The 20,383-nt window shown below is 44.4% G+C and overlaps 1 protein-coding gene across 2 annotated transcripts in view; it reads right to left on the bottom strand.

Annotated features, from left to right (window-relative positions):
• Positions 1-20,383, bottom strand: part of HOMER3 (homer scaffold protein 3) — a 256,887-nt gene that overhangs the window by 219,960 nt on the left and 16,544 nt on the right. The window contains exons 1-3 of one of the 2 annotated variants that reach the window (XM_073592609.1): positions 7,453-7,514; positions 2,981-3,137; positions 1,802-1,933 (exon numbers count right to left, since the gene is read on the bottom strand). In XM_073592609.1, the coding sequence (XP_073448710.1) occupies positions 1,802-1,933; positions 2,981-3,137; positions 7,453-7,499 (336 nt within the window). In that variant the 5' untranslated portion in view covers positions 7,500-7,514. Of the gene's footprint in view, positions 1-1,801; positions 1,934-2,980; positions 3,138-7,452; positions 7,515-20,383 lie in introns of those variants that run through there. The other variant, XM_073592618.1, reaches the window with a different exon arrangement.

The raw sequence follows: 20,383 nt of genomic DNA, 5'->3' as shown, positions 1-20,383 counted from the left end.
AGCACAGTGGCCTCCATAATCCTTAAATGGAAGACGTTTGGGACGACCAGAACCCTTCCTTGAACTGGCCGTCCGGCCAAACTGAGCTATCGGGGGAGAAGAGCCTTGGTGAGAGAGGTAAAGAAGAACCCAAAGATCACTGTGGCTGAGCTCCAGAGATGCAGTCAGGAGATGGGAGAAAGTCAACCATCACTGCAGCCCTCCACCAATCGGGGCTTTATGGCAGAGTGGCCCAACGGAATTGTGGCAAGGCACAGATCTGGCCAAGGTTACAAAAAAAATTTCTGCTGCACTTAATGTTCCTAAGAGCACAGTGGCCTCCATAATCCTTAAATGGAAGACGTTTGGGACGACCAGAACCCTTCCTTGAACTGGCCGTCCGGCCAAACTGAGCTATCGGGGGAGAAGAGCCTTGGTGAGAGAGGTAAAGAAGAACCCAAAGATCACTGTGGCTGAGCTCCAGAGATGAAGTCAGGAGATGGGAGAAAGTCAACCATCACTGCAGCCCTCCACCAATCGGGGCTTTATGGCAGAGTGGCCCAACGGAAGCCTCTCCTCAGTGCAAGACACACGAAAGCCCGCATGGAGTTTGCTAAAAAAACACCTAAAGGACTCCAAGATGGTGAGAAATAAGATTCTTTGGTCTGATGAGACCAAGATAGAACTTTTTGGCCCTAATTCTAAGCGGTATGTGTGGAGAAAACCAGGCACTGCTCATCACCTGTCCAATACAGCCCCAACAGTGAAGCATGGTGGTGGCAGCATCATGCTGTGGGCGTGTTTTTCAGCTGCAGGGACAGGACGACTGGTTGCAATCAAGGGAAAGATGAATGTGGCCAAGTACAGGGATATCCTGGACGAAAACCTTCTCCAGAGTGCTCAGGACCTCAGACTGGGCCGAAGGTTTACCTTCCAACAAGACAATGACCCTAAGCACACAGCTAAAATAACGAAGTGGCTTCACAACAACTCTGTGACTGTTCTTGAATGGCCCGGCCAGAGCCCTGACTTAAACCCAATTGAGCATCTCTGGAGAGACCTAAAAATGGCTGTCCACCAACGTTTACCATCCAACCTGACAGAACTGGAGAGGATCGGCAAGGATGAATGGCAGAGGATCCCAAAATCCAGGTGTGAAAAACTTGTTGTATTAGATCAAAAGAGTGCTTCTACTAAATACTGAGCAAAGGGTCTGAATACTTAGGACCATGTGATATTTCAGTTATTTTTTAATAAATCTGCAAAAATGTCAACAATTCTGTGTTTTTCTGTCAATATGGGGTGTTGTGTGCACAACTGCTCAAACTGCTAAGCACATGCTCAGTTCATCTCTATATTTAGGCACTGTGTTGAATTTTTAGGGGTCCATCTGCTGGCAGTCTAAAGATTTACTGCTATTCAGTGGCTCTGGGCTTCAGCAAAATGGCAGCCTCCAGCAAGAAGAAACAGGAACAATGATGGAGGCCATTTTTTAGCACACACTAATTTTGGTAGCATATTATTAATGTGGAATGCATTTTTTTTTTTTGCTAAAAATATTTTTGTCAAGTTGTTCTGGATAAAATTCCACTTTAAGATCTACAGAACAACTGGGGACTCTTTTTCTTAAAACACCTGAGGGCTGTAGAGAAGGAGCAAAAGCATTGCATGCAAGTCTATAAAACACCAGTTAGACATGCTGGCATGATGACCTTATTTAAAATGTCTATAGTCCCTATTTTGTATTGTTTGTTCACGTTTACACAGGAAACTTTTCATTTCTATCCAGTACTAAGTAAAGCCTGAGGTAGTCCCGATTTACCTGAGTCAGGTTCTGTTCAGAAGCAAAGCCCAGACCGTACACTGTGTTGGCTCGACTGTCAGCCCATTGTCCAAATTTCTGTGAGGTTTTGGTGAAGGTCATATTTGGAGTAATGGTACTGTTGATGATGGCCTGCACAAATAAGACAGATGATTAGAAGATGCTTTTTATGCTATACTATAGGCAACCCCCCCCCCCCCCATTTTGGATAGAGTAAAGGAGGGTTATAGCAGAGAAGGGCAACCAAACTGATAAGTGGCATGGAGGAGCTCAGCTATGAGAAAAGATTAGAGGAACTGAATTTATTCACTCTTGAGAAGAGGAGATTAAGGGGGGGATATGATCAACATGTACAAATATATAAGGGGTCCATATAGTGAACTTATATCTCCAAATATGGAAAGGCTTCTTCACAGTAAGAGCTGTGAAAATGTGGAATAGACTCCCTTTACCGAGCTGGCCAGAACCAGCTGTTAGTTTGTTTTAAAAAAAGGACTGGATTCTTTCCTAAATGTACATAATATAACTGGATGCTAATATTTATAGGTAAGTTAATTCTGGGAATATCCAATTGTCTCTTGGGGGATCAGAAAGGATCCCCCCCCCATTGGAGCAAATTGAGTCATGCTTTGTTTGTTTTTTTTTTGCCTTTCTCTGGATCAAGTGTGGGTATAGGATTGTGTATATGGAGGTTTTCTATTTGTGTGTATGTTTTTAGGGTTTTTTTTCCCGTTGGTTGAACTGGATGGACTTTTTTCAACAAGATTAACTATGTAACTATATAACCCATCAGATTTTTTTTTTTTTTGCCATCTGTGTCCCATTTCAGAGATTTCCCTTCACTCCCTGTCCCATAGCCAAACAGGAAGTAAGAGGAAATCCCTGCAAATTAAGGGCATCCCTTGGGGATCACCAGGTCAACAGAACTACTGTCCTCATTGGAAGATTTCACCTCTATTACTTTTCTGGGGACAACCCACAATTTAGGATTTTCTTTACTTTCAATGATAATGGTAGACAGGACAAATAGAGAGGATGAATCTCCCTAATGGGGGCACAGACAGCAATAAAAACTGACAGATGTTCTAATCCCTCTCCACTCCATCCAAAACTAAATAAGAAAAGTGTTGACTTTAGTTAGACTTTCATGGTTTCTAAATATAATGCATTGTGACTTACCTTGTTGCCACCCACACTGATGATCCGATACACATTTCTTGTGGCATCATAGAAGTAGGACACAGTAGCAGCATGTTTGCTGGCTGGAATCCAATTTTTTTTGGTAACTGGGTCTATCTGAAAAACGTGAGCTCGGGTGCTAAAAATGGGTTGTTCCCTGTGAAGAAAAGATAACAGCTCAGCCATGGCGTCACTTTGCCATTGCTACAGTAGATAACAAAATTAATTTCCTAAGGCCTCTTTCACACGAGGGATCCGTATGTCCGTTTTTCATCCTTCCGTTTTCGGATGAAAAACGGACATACATGTACCCCTATGGAGCGTCGGATGTCAGCGGTGACATGTCCGCTGACATCCGACCCGCTCCGATCCGAAAAGTGTAACGGGAGGAAAAACCTACTTTTCCATCCGTGATCGGATCGGGTGACGACGGACACTACGGTCCGTCATCATCCGATCCCCCATAGGGGAAAGCGGCGCTCTGACAGGTCCGTAGCTGCACAGTGTGCAGCGATGGACCTGTCATCTTTCTGCTTAGCAGGGATCGGCGGAGCGATCCCCACTGAGCAAGCGGGTGTTCACGGGGCGGATCATCACTGATCCGCCCCGTGTGAAAGAGCCCTTAATCTATATTTTTGACACAAACACACAGCATCAAAATAATAAAAACTTTGCAGACAACATAATTTTATTAATTTGTTGTATTTAAAATTGAGAGACTCTGTACCCATAAAGACCCAGGTGTATCCAATCTGACAAATATCTGTTTCAAATTTTGCTTGTTGACGAAGTATAACTATGGGATGCTATTTTTGTGTGAGTATTCTGTGAACATCAATACAGCAAGTGGTATTAAGCAAGAAGTAAATATTTCTCATCAGGGAGGATGGATAGTTACCTCCATCTGACAGCTGCTGACTTGATGTCTACATCCCACTCGGCAAGTCCTCTGTCCATTGGCTGCACCTGCACAGTAGAGTCTCACAGAAGTCTATGGGACCTGTCTACCTTCCTCTCTGCCTGGGAGATGGGCTCCATAGACTTCTGAGATGTTCTACAGCTCAGGGGCAGTCAGAAGACAGAAGACTTGTGGTGCAGGATGGAAGCAATGCCCAGCCACAGCTGTGGGGTTTGATGCGAGTATGCATTTCCAACGAGGAGGGGTGGGATAGATTAAGTCATCTTATAGGGGCAAACAAGAGCAATTAGACCATGTACTAGATATACAAGGTCTGCTCATTTACAAAGGGTCCCCTCCACCATGCAAAACTAAAATTTTAAAAAAGCTTGCGAGTAAAAAAAAAAAAAAAAAAGTCACTTATTTGTGCCTTACCCACTGTTTCCAAATGTGGTACCTAGACGAGGGTGAAGTCACCATATTTCCGGCAAGATTTCAAGAAATTGTGAGTAGCCACAAATCTCACAAGAAGACATTACTGCACTGTGCTTGACCATTATCTTATGAGATTTGGGATATTCGGAATTCCCTGGGATCTTATCAGAAAATCGGTGATGCCAGCCTCTGCAGTATGGAAGCTGAGGGTAAGGTACTTACATTAACTTTACTTACTAATTGGTCAATGAAGCAACAGCACAGTGATCAAGTCAACCCTCTGCTCACTTTGCTCTTTCCCTTAGTTCACATGTTCCTTGTCAGCACAAGCACACTCTATACAGGGATATACTTTGTTCATATTTCATGTCTGAACTTTACAAAAACATTAACCACTTAAATACTGAGCACTTTTAACCTCTTTCTGCCCAGGTCAGCTTTCAGCGCTGTCACTCTTTGAATGACAATTATTCAGTCAAGCAACACTGTACCCAAAATACATTTTTAGCATTTTTTCACACAAAGACTGCCTGCTAACGCGGGCCCTTTTTCTCTGCCCGCCTGGTTGCCGCATTACAAGGGGTTACGGGAGGCTGGTATCAAGGCTAAATCTGTTACTTACACCAGTTACATTAAAAATACATTTGATGAAATTTCAGTGAATATATTACTGCATTAGCTGGTGATTTATATATTCTCAGAAATGTAAGCAAGGCACTTAAAATCCTAAATAATAATAATTCTTATTAGTGGGGGGGGGGGGGGGGAAGATCTGAGTCTATATCCAATTCCCCAAAGTAATGCAGTGGCATAGAAATGGATGATTTCAAGTATTGTTCAAGAATAAAAAGAATATAGAAATCATTTCTACTTGATAAAGAATTCTTAGAGACTTAAAAAAAAAAAAAAAAAAAAAAAAACTTTTTTTTTTTTTAAACTACTAAAAAACAGGATGCCCCAATACATAGTAGGTGAGGTTGAAAAAAAGACACAAGTCCATAAAGTCCAACCTATGTGTGTGATTATGTGTCAGTATTACATTGTATATCCCTGTATGTTGCGGTCGTTCAGGTGCTTATATAATAGTTTCTTTAAACTATCAATGCCCCCCGCTGAGACCACCGCCTGTGGAAGGGAATTCCACATCCTTGCCGCTCTTACAGTAAAGAACCCTCTACGTAGTTTAACGTTAAACCTCTTTTCTTCTAATTTTAGTGAGTGACCACGTGTCTTGTTAAACTCCCTTCAACAAAAAAGTTTTATCCCTATTGTGGGGTCACCAGTACGGTATTTGTATATTGAAATCATATCCCCTCTCAAGCGTCTCTTCTCCAGAGAGAATAAGTTCAGTGCTCGCAACCTTTCCTCATAACTTATATCCTCCAGACCCTTTATTAGCTTTGTTACCCTTCTCCGTAATCGCTCCATTTCCAGTACATCCTTCCTGAGGACTGGTGTCCAGAACTGGACAGCATACTTCAGGTGAGGCCGGACCAGAGTCTTGTAGAGTGGGAGAATTATCATTTTATCTCTGGAGTTGATCCCCTTTTTAATGAATGCCAATATTCTGTTTGCTTTGTTAGCAGCAGCTTGGCATTGCATGCCATTGCTGAGCCTATCATCTACCAGGACCCCCAGGTCCTTTTCCATCTTAGATTCCTCAGAGGTTCTCCCCCCAGTGTATAGATTGCATTCATATTTTTGCCACCCAAATGCATTATTTTACATTTTTTCTACATTAAACCTCATTTACCATGTAGTTGACCACCCCATTAATTTGTTCAGATCTTTTTGCAAGGTTTGCACATCCTGCGGAGAAGTTATTTCCCTGCTCAGCTTAGTATTGTCCGCAAATACAGAGAGTGAACTGTTTACCCCATCCTCCAGGTCATTTATGTATAAGTCAGTATCTTCTGTTTGGCAATTACTATTGTGAAATTGCATTCTGATTTCAGTGGTATTCCGCACCATTATTTCAAAAGAGCACATCTGCATGCTGGGTTTTAAACCAGAGTGGTAAATGTGTTATCGCACTGCTGGGAGATCTAGCAGTGACATTTAAATTATGAATAGTGGTAACGTGAATTGCAATAAATGAGATATAATGCATAGAGTTTTAAGTGCACCATATCTTAAACTGAACACTGTTAAATAGGAATGTACAAAGACATAAAAAAAAAAAAAAACCCAGAATAAAAGCTTTGCAAATGCAAGAAAAAAAAATAGAGTACAATAATGTCATTTGAGAGTAGAGAATAAAATTAAATATTTGCTCCTAAAATGGCTATATACCAACAAGTATTATTCTAAATCAGGAAAGGTTTAAAATGAACCTTTAAAAAAGGTATAAACCAGCCATAGTAGAATAAAACAGGATGTAGAATGTATTTTTGAGCACCTTCAGAGCCCTGAGTCACTCTGATATGCAAAGACTGATTTTACTTCCTAAAGTTGTGGGTTACCCGTCCCTCCAGTGCCTAGCAATTGATCACTATAGAAAATAGAGGGGGGGTGACCACTTTACATTACTAAAGCTGGTTTACACCAGTAGTGGTAAATGGTATTTTAAAGCATTTAATAAAGAATATGTAAACATCTGAATGTCCATAACTTTGGGAAACCCAGATGCACCAGAGATGACACAACTGTCTGTCACAACTGAGGGAGGTGACATCCTTTGATCACATATAGCATGGGAATTACTGTTTCACCAGTTATGTTTTGCGTGGCACTACAGAAAGGGTAAAAATATAGCATTTTCTCACATTTAGAGATGAAGGGGTAGCGTTGTTATTACTGCATTTTTTTTTTTACTGACAAATCTCTGCCAAAAGAAATTGAACTGATTTTCAGTGAACTTAAAACTTTGAATAATCTTAGTCGGTTATGCATATATCCTTGATCAACTGCCACTGGCTGGGTTCAAAGAAGCACATGATCTCTGCCCTAATTCTTTGAGCATAATATAGTCATTGACTGATGTTTGTTAAAATGTGATCAAATATCTGCATGGTAAATTGTATGAGAACTTTGCTCATAGATCAGCTTGTGAAAGAAAGTCTTTCTACCATTGCAAAGATAGAAAATCATTTAAAAGAGAAGTATGATTTTCTTTTTTTTCTTGGCTAATCATACTTACCTAGGTGAATGGAGCATCAGACCGATGCTGCAGCTGTCCCCCACCATCTCTGCACTGAGAACCGAGCTACCGAACACCGCTGATGGCTCGGTTCTCACTCCTCCCCGAGCAGAGCGATGCAGACTGTCAATCAGCATCGCTCCTGCTCCTCCACGCTCATTGGAGTGCTGAGCTGTGGAGGGGCGGGGAGTGGCCATCTCAGCGGCTCGCTGAGCCTGCCATCAGTCAAGGCAGCTGGTGGATCCAGACTTGGGAAGTCGGTATGACGCGCTGCCTGGACTGATAGCAAGGACGTCAGTGGAGAGTGGACTTCAGACCACTCTCTGCTGAAAACTGGTCACAGGAGTGCAAAACGAATTGCACTTCTGTGACCCAGAGGAGAAGCCCAGCCTAAAGTTCAGGCTGGGCTTCTTAAATTTTTTTTAATTTTCTCCTTAAATTTTTTATTTTCTGTTTTTAGTTGAGAAGCATTTTAAAATTCTGACTTAGCAATTGTTTGTGTAGACTACAACCCCATTTCCAAACAAGTTGTGACGCTGTGTAAAATCTACATAAAAACAGAATGCAATCATTCACAAATCTTATAAACCCATATCTTATTCACAATAGAAAACACATCAAATGTTTAAACTGAAAAAATGTACCATTTTAGGAAAAAAAATAAGGTAATTTTCGATGGCAGCAACACATCTCAAAAAGTTGGGACAAGGCCATGTTTACTACAGTTTAGATCTTCTTTTAACAGCACTCTGTTAGGCTCGATTCACATCTATGCATGTTGCTTTTGAGCATTTCTGCAGTGTTTTTTGTGGTGCTTGCCGCGTTTTTGAACAGCATTTTTGCGTTTTTTTTTGTTTTCTTTTTTTACAGTTTTTTTATACTGTATCCAGTAAAAGAAAAAAAAAGCCAAAAACGCAAAACGCTGCAAAAATGCCGTACTTGCGTTTTTGATGCTGGTCCGTTGAATTCTATTACATGCAAAACGCTGCATTTTGCATGAAAAAAGTCCCTGACCCTTTCCAAAAACACAGAGGCACAAAAATGCATTGATGTGAACATGTTTCATAGGAACCCATGTTAAAAAATTCCCATGCATTTCTGCAAAATGCATAAAAAAACGCGTTAGTGTGAATGGAGACTAAGGCCTCATTCACACCATGGTGCAGAAAAATACGTTTCTGCATGCGTTCTGCAGGAGCACAAAAAAAGCAATTGTTCTTTATGTGCCCTGTTCACCCAACACTGGTATCACGTGCAGACTTTTTCTGTGCAAGAAACTGCAACACGTTTGCAGTTTTCTGCATGGAAAAAACTGACATGAAATCAACATTGGTGTGAATAGGTACATAATTGATGCCCATAAAAACTGATGTCAACGTGCATGAAAACTCACTGAAACATGCATGAAAACTCATGCAAACTTATGTGAAACTAACGTAAACTCACGTCTCTGCAAATTAAATCTGCATGCTTTTCCCATGAGTTTTCATGCACGTATGGTGTGAATGAGCCCTAATGTCTGGGAATTGAGGAGACCAGTTGCTGGAGTTTTGGGAAAGGAATGTTGTTCCATTCTTGCCTGATATAGGATTCTAACTGCTCAACAGTTCTGGGTCTTTGTCATAATTTTCATTTCACAATGTGTAAAATATGTTCAATTGGTGAAAGGCCTGGACTGCAAGCAGGCCAGTAAGGCATCAAGACTCTTCTACTACGAAACCATGCTGTTATAATAGATGTAATATACTGTTTAAGAGATATGCAAGGCCCTCCCATCACCTGCATGGGAGCCTATGCTGCTCTAAAACCGCTTGGTATATCTTTCAGCATTGATGGTGCCTTTCCGGATGTGCATACTGCCCAATTCATACACACTAATGCACTACTATACCATCAGAGATGCAGGGTTTTAAAAATGAGTGCTGATAACAAGCTGGAAATTCCCTCTCCTCTTTAGTCCAGGGGACGTGGTGCCCATGGTTGCCAAACAAAATGTCAAATTTCAATTAGTATGATCACAGAACAGTTTTCCACTTTGCAACAGACCATTGTAAATGAGCTTTAGCCCAGAGAAGACAGCAGAGTTTCTGGATCATGTTCAGATTAGAGATGTGAAGGGCCGGGGGAAAAAAAAAAAAAGCATGATATCAGATTATTCTAATTTCTGTGCAATGAGTGAGGACAAGCAAGTCCTATGTAACAAACTGAACCCTCCAATGCAAGAACAGTATGCATTTCTTCCTTTAGGACAGGGATATGCAATTAGCAGGCTATTGTAACAAGAAAAGGGTTTCAGTTTTGCTTTTGCATGTTAGTGGGTGTGTTTGGTTTGTTCTGTCCTCTTCACTAGGCCTCAAAAGCATTGGAAGAAAATACAGAGCAACAAAAAGGACCTGAAAGTATATACTTAATTAAAAAAGGTAAGATTTTACATTTATCTGATTCTGAATCCAGAAAACGGAATCATTTAGCTACATTAGTTTATCTTCATAAACTTTTGTGTAAATAATTTAAACTACCAGTAATCTGGTACTTCTCCCACCCCCACACACAACCATAGATAGTGTCTTCTTCCAAAGTAGTCATTTTTTCTTGTTTTTATTTCCTACTCCCCTCAGAAAAATGGTGAGACCAACATTTAGCATATGGAGGCATTTTTACATTACAAGTTCTTAAAAGAAAAATGTGATTTGCAACTATTGTCAGATGAAATATGCATTTCCAAATGCTACCAGGATGACAAAACACATTCTTGTATGTAACAAGTGTCCTGTAGATATTAAAAAATCCTTCATGGATCGAAGTGAAGAGGGCAACAATGATGACAATGCACAACATTCTCATAACAGAATGACTTTCAATCTTAAAAAGACAAAAACGTGCTAATGTAGCATTTTTTTCATTTCTTCCAAAAATTTCCGTCCCCCCCCCCCCCAAAAAAAAAGCAAAAAACAAACACACACATGGGTTTTTTTCCCCAGCTTCAAAATTTCCAGAAATTTTACATCTCTAGTTCAAATATGGCTTCTTTGCATGATAGAGCTTTACCATGCATTTTTGGTACGCTGAACTGTGTTCACAGACAGTGATTTTTGGAAGTATTCCTGAGCCCATACAGTGATGTCCATCACAGAATCATGCCTGTTTATAATGCAGTGCTGTCTGCAGGCTCAAAGATCAGACATCCAATATCGTGTTTCAGCCTTGTCCCTTGCTCAGAGATTCCTCCAGATTCTCTGAATCTTTTGATGATATTATGTACTGTAGATGATGATATATTTGAAGTCTTTGTGATTTTACATTGAGGAACAATATTCTGAAATTGTTCGACAACTTTTAGACAAGGCTTATCACAGATTGACGAACCTCTGCCCATCTTTACTTCTGATGCACTCTGACTCTCTAAGGTGCACTTTTTATCCAATCATGTTACTGACCTGTTGCCAAATAACCTTTGTCAGGATCCAAGGGTTAACAAGCAGCTGTGAGACAGTTTAATCAACTTAAAAGCCTTTATTAAGCAAAAAATTGACAAGTTTTGTCTTTATAGGCAGTTCAAACAAACACACAAACTTTACAACACACAAACTTCTTAGCAGTATAAGACAGTCCTTTTAACCACTTCAATACTTTGCACTTATACACCTTCCTGCCCAGACCAATTTTCAGCGCTGTCACAGTTTGAATGACAATTGCGTGGTCATCCAACACTGTACCCAAACTAAATTTTTATCATTTTGTTCCCACAAATAGAGCTTTCTTTTGGTGGTATTTGATCACCTCTGCGGTTTTTATTTTTTGCTAAACAAATAAAAAAAGACCAAAAATGTAGAAAAAAAATAAAAGTTTTGCTTTTGTTTCTGTTAAAATTTTTTGTAAATAAGTAAGTTTTCTCTTTCACTGATAAGGTGGCACCAATGAGCGGGCACTGATGGGCACTGATATGCGGCACTGATGGGCATTGATAGGCGGCACTGATGGGCACTCATGGGTGGCACTGATGGGCACTGAAAGGCTGCAAAGATGGGTTCTTATGGGTGGCACTGATAGGCGGCACTGCTAGGCAGCACTGCTGGGCACTGATAGGCATCCCTGGTGGCACTGGCAGGCATTGTGAGTGGGCACCGATTGGCAGCTGCCTGGGCATTGATTGGCAGCTGCCTGGGCACAGATCAGTATTTCCCTGGGGGTCTAAGGGGCATACCTGGTGGTCCAGTGTGGATGGCTTCCCTGGTGGTCCTGGGCGGCTTCCCTGGTGGTCCTGGGTGGGATCCGAGGGGGGCTGTGCTGATAAACAATCAGCACAGACCCCCCCCCCTTTCAGGAGAGCAGCCGATTGGCTCTCCTCTACTCGCGTCTGTCAGATGCGAGTGAGGAAAAGCCGATCGCCGGCTCTTCCTATTTACACCGTGATCAGCTGTGATTGGACACGGCTGATCACATGGTAAAGAATCTTCATCAGAGACTCTTTACCTAGATCGGTGTTGCGCTGTGTCAGACTGACACCCCGCAACAATGATTGCCGCAATGCGCGCCCCGGGGGCGCGCAGTGGCTCAATATCCTGCGGACATCATATGACACCCAGTCAGGATATTGAAACCACTTTGCCACCGTCATTCTGCTATATGGCGGGCAGCAAGTGGTTAAATAACGTTCAGCATCCCAGCCACAGCATATAACATAGCAAAGTCCCAGTTCAGGCAAGCAGGATCAAGTCAATAGATAACAGGGGTCCTTCCAGCTTCAAGCTCCTCTCAGCTTTGATAGCAACATAGCCATTCCTCTCACAGCCTCCCTCTCTGACCAGGTGTCTAATAAGCAGGCCTGAAAGGGAAGTACTTGCCCTGTGTCATTAACCCTTCCCAGGCTGACTTTCTACACCTTATTAGTTGCAAAATGTTCTTTCAGCTTTTCCTTGGATCACTTACTTTGCCAGCTTTTTGTTTCCCTGTCCCAACTTTTTTTTGGGACATGTTGCTGTCATCAATTTCAAAATGACCTTATGGTTTTTTTTCCCTAAAATGGTATATTTTCACAGTTTAAACATTTGATATATTTGCTATTGTGAATAAAATATGGGTTTATGAGATTTGCAAACCATCGCATTCTGTTTTTATGTAGAATTTATACAGTGTCCCAACTTTTTTGGAACTGGGGTAGTAACAAATCATGCAAAAAGGTAAGAAACCTTGACCTGTAGCAGCCATAATAGAACCACCATAATATACATGTTTTAAATAGCTTTAAATATAGTGAGGCCGGGTTCACACTAGTGCGACAAACGCTCCAACATTGGGAGCTCATGTCGCATGACGTGTGAAAATCAATGTTTCCCTATGGGAGCCGTCTTAACTGGTCCGACTTTGAAAATGCTCCCTGTACTACTTTGGTCTGACTTTGATCCTACTTCAGCCCATTGAGTATCATTGAAGTGGGATCAAAGTCGGATCGTCGTCTTGCATGATCCGACTTTGGCATGCTCAGATGAGCTAGAGGGGGAACTCCGCGCCAAATTTTAAATAAAAAAATGGCATGGGTTCCCCCTCCAAGGGAATACCAGGCCCTTGGGTCTGGTATGGATTTTAAGGGGAACCCCCTACGCCGGAAAAACGACGTGGGGGCCCCCCCAAATCCATACCAGACCCTTATCAGAGCATGCAGCTCAGCCGGTCAGGAAAAGGGGTGGGGACGAGCGAGCGCCCCCCCCCCCTGAACCGTACCAGGCCGCATGCCCTCAACATGGGGGGGTGGGTGCCTTGAGGCCGGGGGGCGCCCTGCGGCCCCCCCACTCCAAAGCACCTTGTCCCCATGTTGACGACGACAAGGGCCTCTTCCCGACAACCCTGGCCATTGGTTGTCGGGGTCTGCGGGCAGGGGGGCTTATCGGAATCCGGGAGCCCGCTTTAATAAGGGGGCCCCCAGATCCCGGCCCCCCGCCCTATATAAATGAGTATGGGGTATATCGTACCCCTACCCATTCACCTAGGAAAACAAGTGTCAATTAAAAAAAACACACTAGACAGGTTTTTAAAGTAATTTATTAGCCAGCTCCGGGGGTCTTCTTCCGACTTCAGGGGTCTCTTCCTTCTTCTCCACGGTCTCTTACTTCTTCTCCATGCTCTCCGGCCTCTTCTCCGCGCTCTCCGGTTCTTCTCCCGCTCTCCGGTATCTTCTGCCGGGCTCCTCCGCTATCTTCTGCTCTTTTTCCCGCTCTTTTGCTAGCGGTGGCCCGGTCTTCTCCGCCGTCTTCTTCCCTCTTCTCTTCTTTCGATGTTGACACAACGCTCTCTCCCGCTGTAATGCCGTGTGCAATGACTTATATAGGGATGGGGCGTGGTCACCGGGTGAGGCATGATGGGACTGTGACATCATAAGGGGCGGGGTCACCGGGTGACATCACCCGGTGACCCCGCCCCATACCTATATAAGTTGTTGCGCACCTCGCACACGGCATTACAGCGGGAGAGAGCGTTGTGTCAACATCGGAAGAAGACCAGAGAGAAGAAGACGTTGGAGAAGACCGGGCCACCGCTAGCAAGAGAGCGTCAAAAGAGCAGAAGCAAGCGGAGGAGCCCAGCAGAAGAACCGGAGAGCCGGAGAAGAACTGGAGACTGGGAGAAGAGGCCGGAGAGCACGGAGAAGAGGCTGGAGAGCGTGGAGTCGGAAGAGACCCCCAAAGTCGGAAGAAGACCCCCGGAGCTGGCTAATAAATTACTTTAAAAACCTGTCTAGTGTGTTTTTTTTTATTGACACTTTTTTCCTTAGGTGAATGGGTAGGGGTACGATGTACCCCATACTCATTCACATAGGGTGGGGGGCCAGGATCTAGGGGCCCCCTTATTAAAGGGGGCTCCCGGATTCTGATAAGCCCCCCGTCCGCAGACCCCGAAAACCAACGGCCAGGTTTGTTGGGAAGAGGCCCTTGTCCTCATCAACATGGGGACAAGGTGCTTTGGGGAGGAGTTCCCCCTCAAGATTCATACCAAACACAGTGCCTGGTATTGGCGGGGATCCAAGTCGGATCGGTTCATTGAAAGTCAGATGCATGTCGGCTTCAAGTCGCAGGGCAGAGTCGGATCCAAAGTAGAACAGCTGTCGTGTTGCACCAGTGTGAACCCCGCCTAAAGGTTTGTGAAAAATGTATTGCTGCATTCTTCTACCACCATGGTGATGAATGGGTTTAAGCCTTGATTATTTTATTCTCGCACTCCTGCCTACATTTAAAGCAACTCTTTAGTGCTTGAACAAACTTTTACAAAAAATACTCTGAAAACAAAAAGACTTAAAAAGGACAACTGTACCTTTGATACAGGTGGCCCTTTTAGGCCAGATGCACATCTGTGTGGCCGTGCACAGGCACGAGAGCCCATTCATTTGATAGGGCTGCCATGCCCCGCGACAAGCAGGAAAAAAGTCCCTGCACTATTTTTGAAACCGAAGCCCACACGGGAACCAACATTCCCGGTATGGGAGCAGTTTCCAGTGTCGGTGGCATATCATTAGGATTATCGGCACCCACCTGCGGGTCCCACATTTTTCTGTGTGGGTGGTTGCGGCTGACAGTATTTGTGTGGGTCACGCAGTGGCACCACCTGCACAGATCTGAACCTAGCCTACGACTTGCCTTCCCCCACCACGCTGAGTGCAGCTAACTTGTAGAAATACTCACCTTCATTCTCAAAGCAGTGATCTTCACTTTAAGGCCTTACCCAAAGCCATACAGCCTTGTTTCAGAAAGTGTCCTTATTGCTTCTTGGCCTTTTGGCCTTAAAGTGCTGCCTTCATTCTGTGCATGCACATTGTGAACTCATTCATTTCTGTGGGGATCCATATTTATGGAGGTCACCAGCAGCCATACAGAATATGAATTTGCCCTTAGGAATAAATAGGGCACAGGATGAAGAGGACCCAGTGGGGATACTTTCTGAGGACCCAAGAAGGAAAACTTTCTGAAGCAGGGCTGCTTGGCTTCAGCTGGGGCAGCATGGTGAATATTGCTGGATTGAGAAGAAATGTGAGTGAAATTGTCCTTTAATACCTTCTTCTCTGATAGGTAACAAGTGCTCACTTGGCTGTCTTCAAAAGTCTTGGTAAACAATGACTCTTCGGCATTTGACATATTTCTGGGTGTATTGGATGCTTGGACTCCCACCATGCGCTGTGGTACCGCCCATTGGACCCTATGTCTCTATTTATGTCTTGTGATGACAAAAGGGCAAACAGATGGGAAAAAAAAGGGCACAGTGCGCGACATGGCATCCAATATACCTGGAATTGTGCAGGATACGGCAGATTCTGCGAGATGCTGAAACTGTGGAAGAATACGGAAAAGTGTTATCAAATACTTAACGTAATTTTCCTTTCCTGGCCTATCCTCACGTCAGTACACAATGGGTTAACGCCTCATCTGGCACCCACATGACCACCTTTTCCTAGCTGAATAAAAGACAGCCCCTCCCCCACTGACGTGTTTGATAATCTAGCCTGCGACAGGCCACTTGGGAGGGAGTCCTGTGCTGGCGTGAGGATAGGCCAGGAAAGGAAAATGACAGTAAGTATTTAATAACAATTTTCCGTATTCCTGGCCATACCTCACATCAGCACACAATGGGATTTAACTAGCTGAATAAATGGGTGGCAGAGAACACATGAAAAGAAACATTGACAATCGCAGAAAAGCTGCCAAAGACAAAAATAATTTATATGTCTCGTCCCAAACTTTGCAGAACTTGCCGACTGCACGCCTAGCTTGTAAAGTTGAATGAAGGGCTAGCCATCACTCATATACTCTTCACTGACATCCTGGCATAACTGCCTCAAAGGCTGCCACCCCTCAGTATGAAAGAGAGGTGGCAGCCTTTGGGGCAGTTATGCCAGGATGTCAGTCAAGAGTATATGAGAGATGGCTAGCCCTTCATTCAACTTTACAAGCTAAGCGTTCCTGAGTAGGGATGAGCTTCGTGTTCGAGTTGAACCCATGTTCGACTCGAACATCGTCTGTTCGCCGAATTGTGAATGATATAGGCCGTTCGCTCCAAATTAGTGTGGCGCGTCACGGCCCATAATTCACTGCGGCATCGCAGTGCATTGCTGGCTGATGATTGGCCAAGCATGCACTATGACCCGCATGCTTGGCCAATCACAGCGCCGTCTGAACAGAGAGCCGTAATTGGCCAAAGCCAAGGAGGCTTTGGCCAATTATGGCTCAGGGGATTTAGTACACGCCCCACACTATATAAGGCCTCCTACACGGCGGCCCTGTGTAGTGTATGTTCCAGCGTTGAAAGAGATAGACAGAGAGACAGTGTCATTTGATTTAAGTTAGATAGATTAGGCAGGACAGTCAGTGAGTTAGCTGCACTTACAGTGTATTGTGTATATATATGCATCCCAGGTGTTGTGTGTATGTATATATATATATATATATATATATATATATATATATATATATAAATAAGGACGAAAAAAAACCCTAAGTGGGGCTTTAATGCAGCCAATAATAAAAAAGAGTAATAGAATAGTCAAATTGGTTTATTAGTACAAAAATTGTTAAAGAAGATTGATGACTTCTGACATTAGAAGTCAAGACATGAACTGTGGTACAACGAATTGTTAAAAAGCCGGCAACAATATACAGTACAATATATCCAAAGCAACAGGATCAAGTTTACTATTGATGTTCTGACGCGTTTCGACCCTGGAGGGTCTTCTTCACTGTATTCAGTTTAGCTAGATCCGTTCCTGTTATCTTCCTATTGACAGGCAGGCTTGTCTTGTTACAGTATTTACAGCTACCTGAAGAAAATTGCTGGTGTTCCTTTGATCCTATTAGTACCACAGTCAGGCAGCTAGACTATTTACAGTTAGTCTAGTGCATCCTCCTCACAGTGTTCAGTTAAAGCTGCAAGTTAGTTTAGTGTGACCTCTGCACAGTGTTCAGCTAAAACTACAAGTTAGTATAGTGCGTCCTCCTCAAAGTGTTCAGCTAAAGCTACAAGTTAGTGTAGTGCGTCCTCCTCACATTGTTCAGCTAAAACTACAAGTTAGTGTAGTGCGACCTCTGCACAGTGTTCAGCTAAAGCTACAAGTTAGTGTAGTGCGTCCTCTGAACAGTGTTCAGCTAAAACTACAAGTTAGTGTAGTGCGACCTCTGCACAGTGTTCAGCTAAAGCTACAAGTTAGTGTAGTGCGTCCTATGAACAGTGTTCAGCTAAAACTACAAGTTAGTGTAGTGCGTCCTCTGCACAGTGTTCAGCTAAAGCTACAAGTTAGTGTAGTGCGTCCTCTGAACAGTGTTCAGCTAAAACTACAAGTTAGTGTAGTGCAACCTCTGCACAGTGTTCAGCTAAAGCTACAAGTTAGTGTAGTGCGTCCTCTGAACAGTGTTCAGCTAAAACTACAAGTTAGTGTAGTGCGACCTCTGCACAGTGTTCAGCTAAAGCTACAAGTTAGTGTAGTGCGTCCTCTGAACAGTGTTCAGCTAAAACTATAAGTTAGTGTAGTGCAACCTCTGCACAGTGTTCAGCTAAAGCTACAAGTTAGTGTAGTGCGTCCTCTGAACAGTGTTCAGCTAAAGCTACAAGTTAGTGTAGTGCGTCCTCCTCACAGTGTTCAGCTAAAACTACAAGTTAGTGTAGTGCGAGCTCTGCAAAGTGTTCACCTAAAGCTACCTGTAGAAGGTTGGTGATGTTTTCCTGATCCTATCACTACCGCAGGCAGCTAAATAAGCTACAAGTTAGTTTTTTGCAAGCTCTGCACAGTGTTTAGCTAAAGCTACCTGTAGAAGGTTGGTGGTGTTCTCATACTACAGGCAGGCAGTTGATTTTGCTAGCTGCAGTATCAGTATATATATATATATATCCCAGCTTAGTGCAGCTACAAGCCAGACAGTCACAAGCCAATAAAAGAGGGCAAGCAGGCTCTGTGTCTAGAGGCAACAGTGCTGGTCGTGGAGACGGTGCATCCTCATTAGCACGTGGCCATGGGACACGCTTGGCCTTTTTTTCGGCAGCTGGCCGTGTTGAGCCGCAACATGTGAAAGACTTGGTCGAGTGGATGACCAAGCCGTCCTCATCCTTTTCTCTCACCCATGCTCAGGGTACTTTGGCAAAGCAGCTGCCAACGCGGCCTCTTCCCTCGGCTCAATGGCATCAGTGACTCCTTCCCTAGCCCCACCATGTCCTCCTGAGGAGTCCCTCGAACTGTTTGACCACAGTGTTGGGTACATGCTCCAGGAGGATGCCCAGCGTTTAGAAGGCTCTGATGATGATACTGAGCTAGATGAAGGCAGTAACGTGAGCACGGACAGAGGGGGTGCCCAAGAAGGACAGCAATCTGGCAGTCATGCTCCCCCTGCTGCAGCATACTAACAGGTTTGCTCCAGTGATGAGGAGGGAGGGGATGATGAGGTCACTGATTCAACGTGGGTGCCTGATAGGAGAGAGGAGGAGGCACATCACCAACAAGGCAGGATGCCCTCCAGGGGCCAGCCTAAGGGCAGCACACTGACTGCATTACAACCCAAAGCTCCGCATTTGCAGGGCGCTGCTGTCTCTGCGCGTTATTCCAAAAGTTCTTTGGTGTGGGCCTTTTTTGAGACCAGTGCATCAGATCGCACCGCTGCTATTTGCAACATATGTCTCAAGCGTATCTCACGTGGCCAAAACATTTCCCGCTTGGGCACCACATGCTTGACCAGACATATGTTGACCTGTCATGCAGTTCGTTGGCAAGCGTATCTAAAAGACCCACACCAAAGAACAAAGAGGACCTCTCCTTGCTCCTCATCAGCTGAGATCTCCAACCCCACTATACCTTCAGTCCTCTCTGAGACCTGCACTGAGAGGAATGAAGGTGTAGAATTAGGTGTGTCACAGCCAAGTACTTGTGGGCAATCTGCTTTCGGTACACCGACGTCAGATTGTACCAAGCTAATTTCCATGCCCCAGCTGCTGCACCGCTGAAAGAAGTTCGCTCCCAGCCATCCACATGCCCAGCGGTTGAATGCTAGCTTGGCAAAATTGCTAGCACTTCAACTGCTGCCTTTTCAGTTGGTAGACTCTGCCCCCTTCCGTAAGTTTGTGGAATGTGCGGTTCCTCAGTGGCAGGTACCCAAACGCCACTTTTTCTCACGGAAAGCGATTCCGGCTCTCTACCGGCATGTGGAAGGCAATTTCCATGCCTCGCTGGACAGGGCGGTCAGCGGTAAGGTGCATGTTATCGCTGACTCATGGTCCAGCAGGCATGGACAGGGACGTTACCTAAGTTTCACGGCGCATTGGGTGAATCTGCTGGCAGCTGGGAAGGATGCAGGACAAGGTGCAGTAGTGTTGGAGGTTGTTCTGTCACCACGCCTCCAAAATGCCACTACTAATGATTGTGACACACCTCTCCTCCACCCCCTCCTCTTCTTCTTCCTCCATGGCCTCTTCCTGTGCTTTGTCCTCGGAACCAGCGGTGCTCCGTAGCCGTTCAAGGGGCTACGCAAGTATGCAGGCCAAAAGATGCCATGCGGTGCTTGAGCTGGTGTGCTTGGGGGACAGGAGCCACACTGGGGCAGAGGTTCTGCAGCTCTGCAGGGGCAGGTTCAGAGGTGGTTGACGCCACGCCAACTTAAGGCAGGAATGGTGGTTTGCGACAATAGCACCAACCTCCTCTCTGCCCTCCGACAGGGACAAATGACCCATGTGCCCTGTTTGGCTCATGTCCTTAACTTGGTGGTGCAGCGGTTCTTGGGCAGGTACCCGGGCTTACAGGATGTCCTGAGGCAGGCCAGGAAAGTCTGTGTGCATTTCCGCTGGTCATATAATGCCAGTGCTCGGCTGGCAGACCTCCAAAAGGAGTTTAACCTGCCCAAGAATCGCCTAATCTGTGACATGCCCACCAGGTGGAACTCAACGTTGGCCATGCTGCAGAGGGCCATCAATGAGT

Source organism: Aquarana catesbeiana, linkage group LG01, assembly GCF_042186555.1.
Source record: "Aquarana catesbeiana isolate 2022-GZ linkage group LG01, ASM4218655v1, whole genome shotgun sequence".
In the NCBI taxonomy this organism is placed as follows: domain Eukaryota; kingdom Metazoa; phylum Chordata; class Amphibia; order Anura; family Ranidae; genus Aquarana; species Aquarana catesbeiana.
The sequence above is the reverse complement of the archived record's forward strand: the minus strand, read 5'-3'. Positions and strand labels throughout refer to the sequence as shown.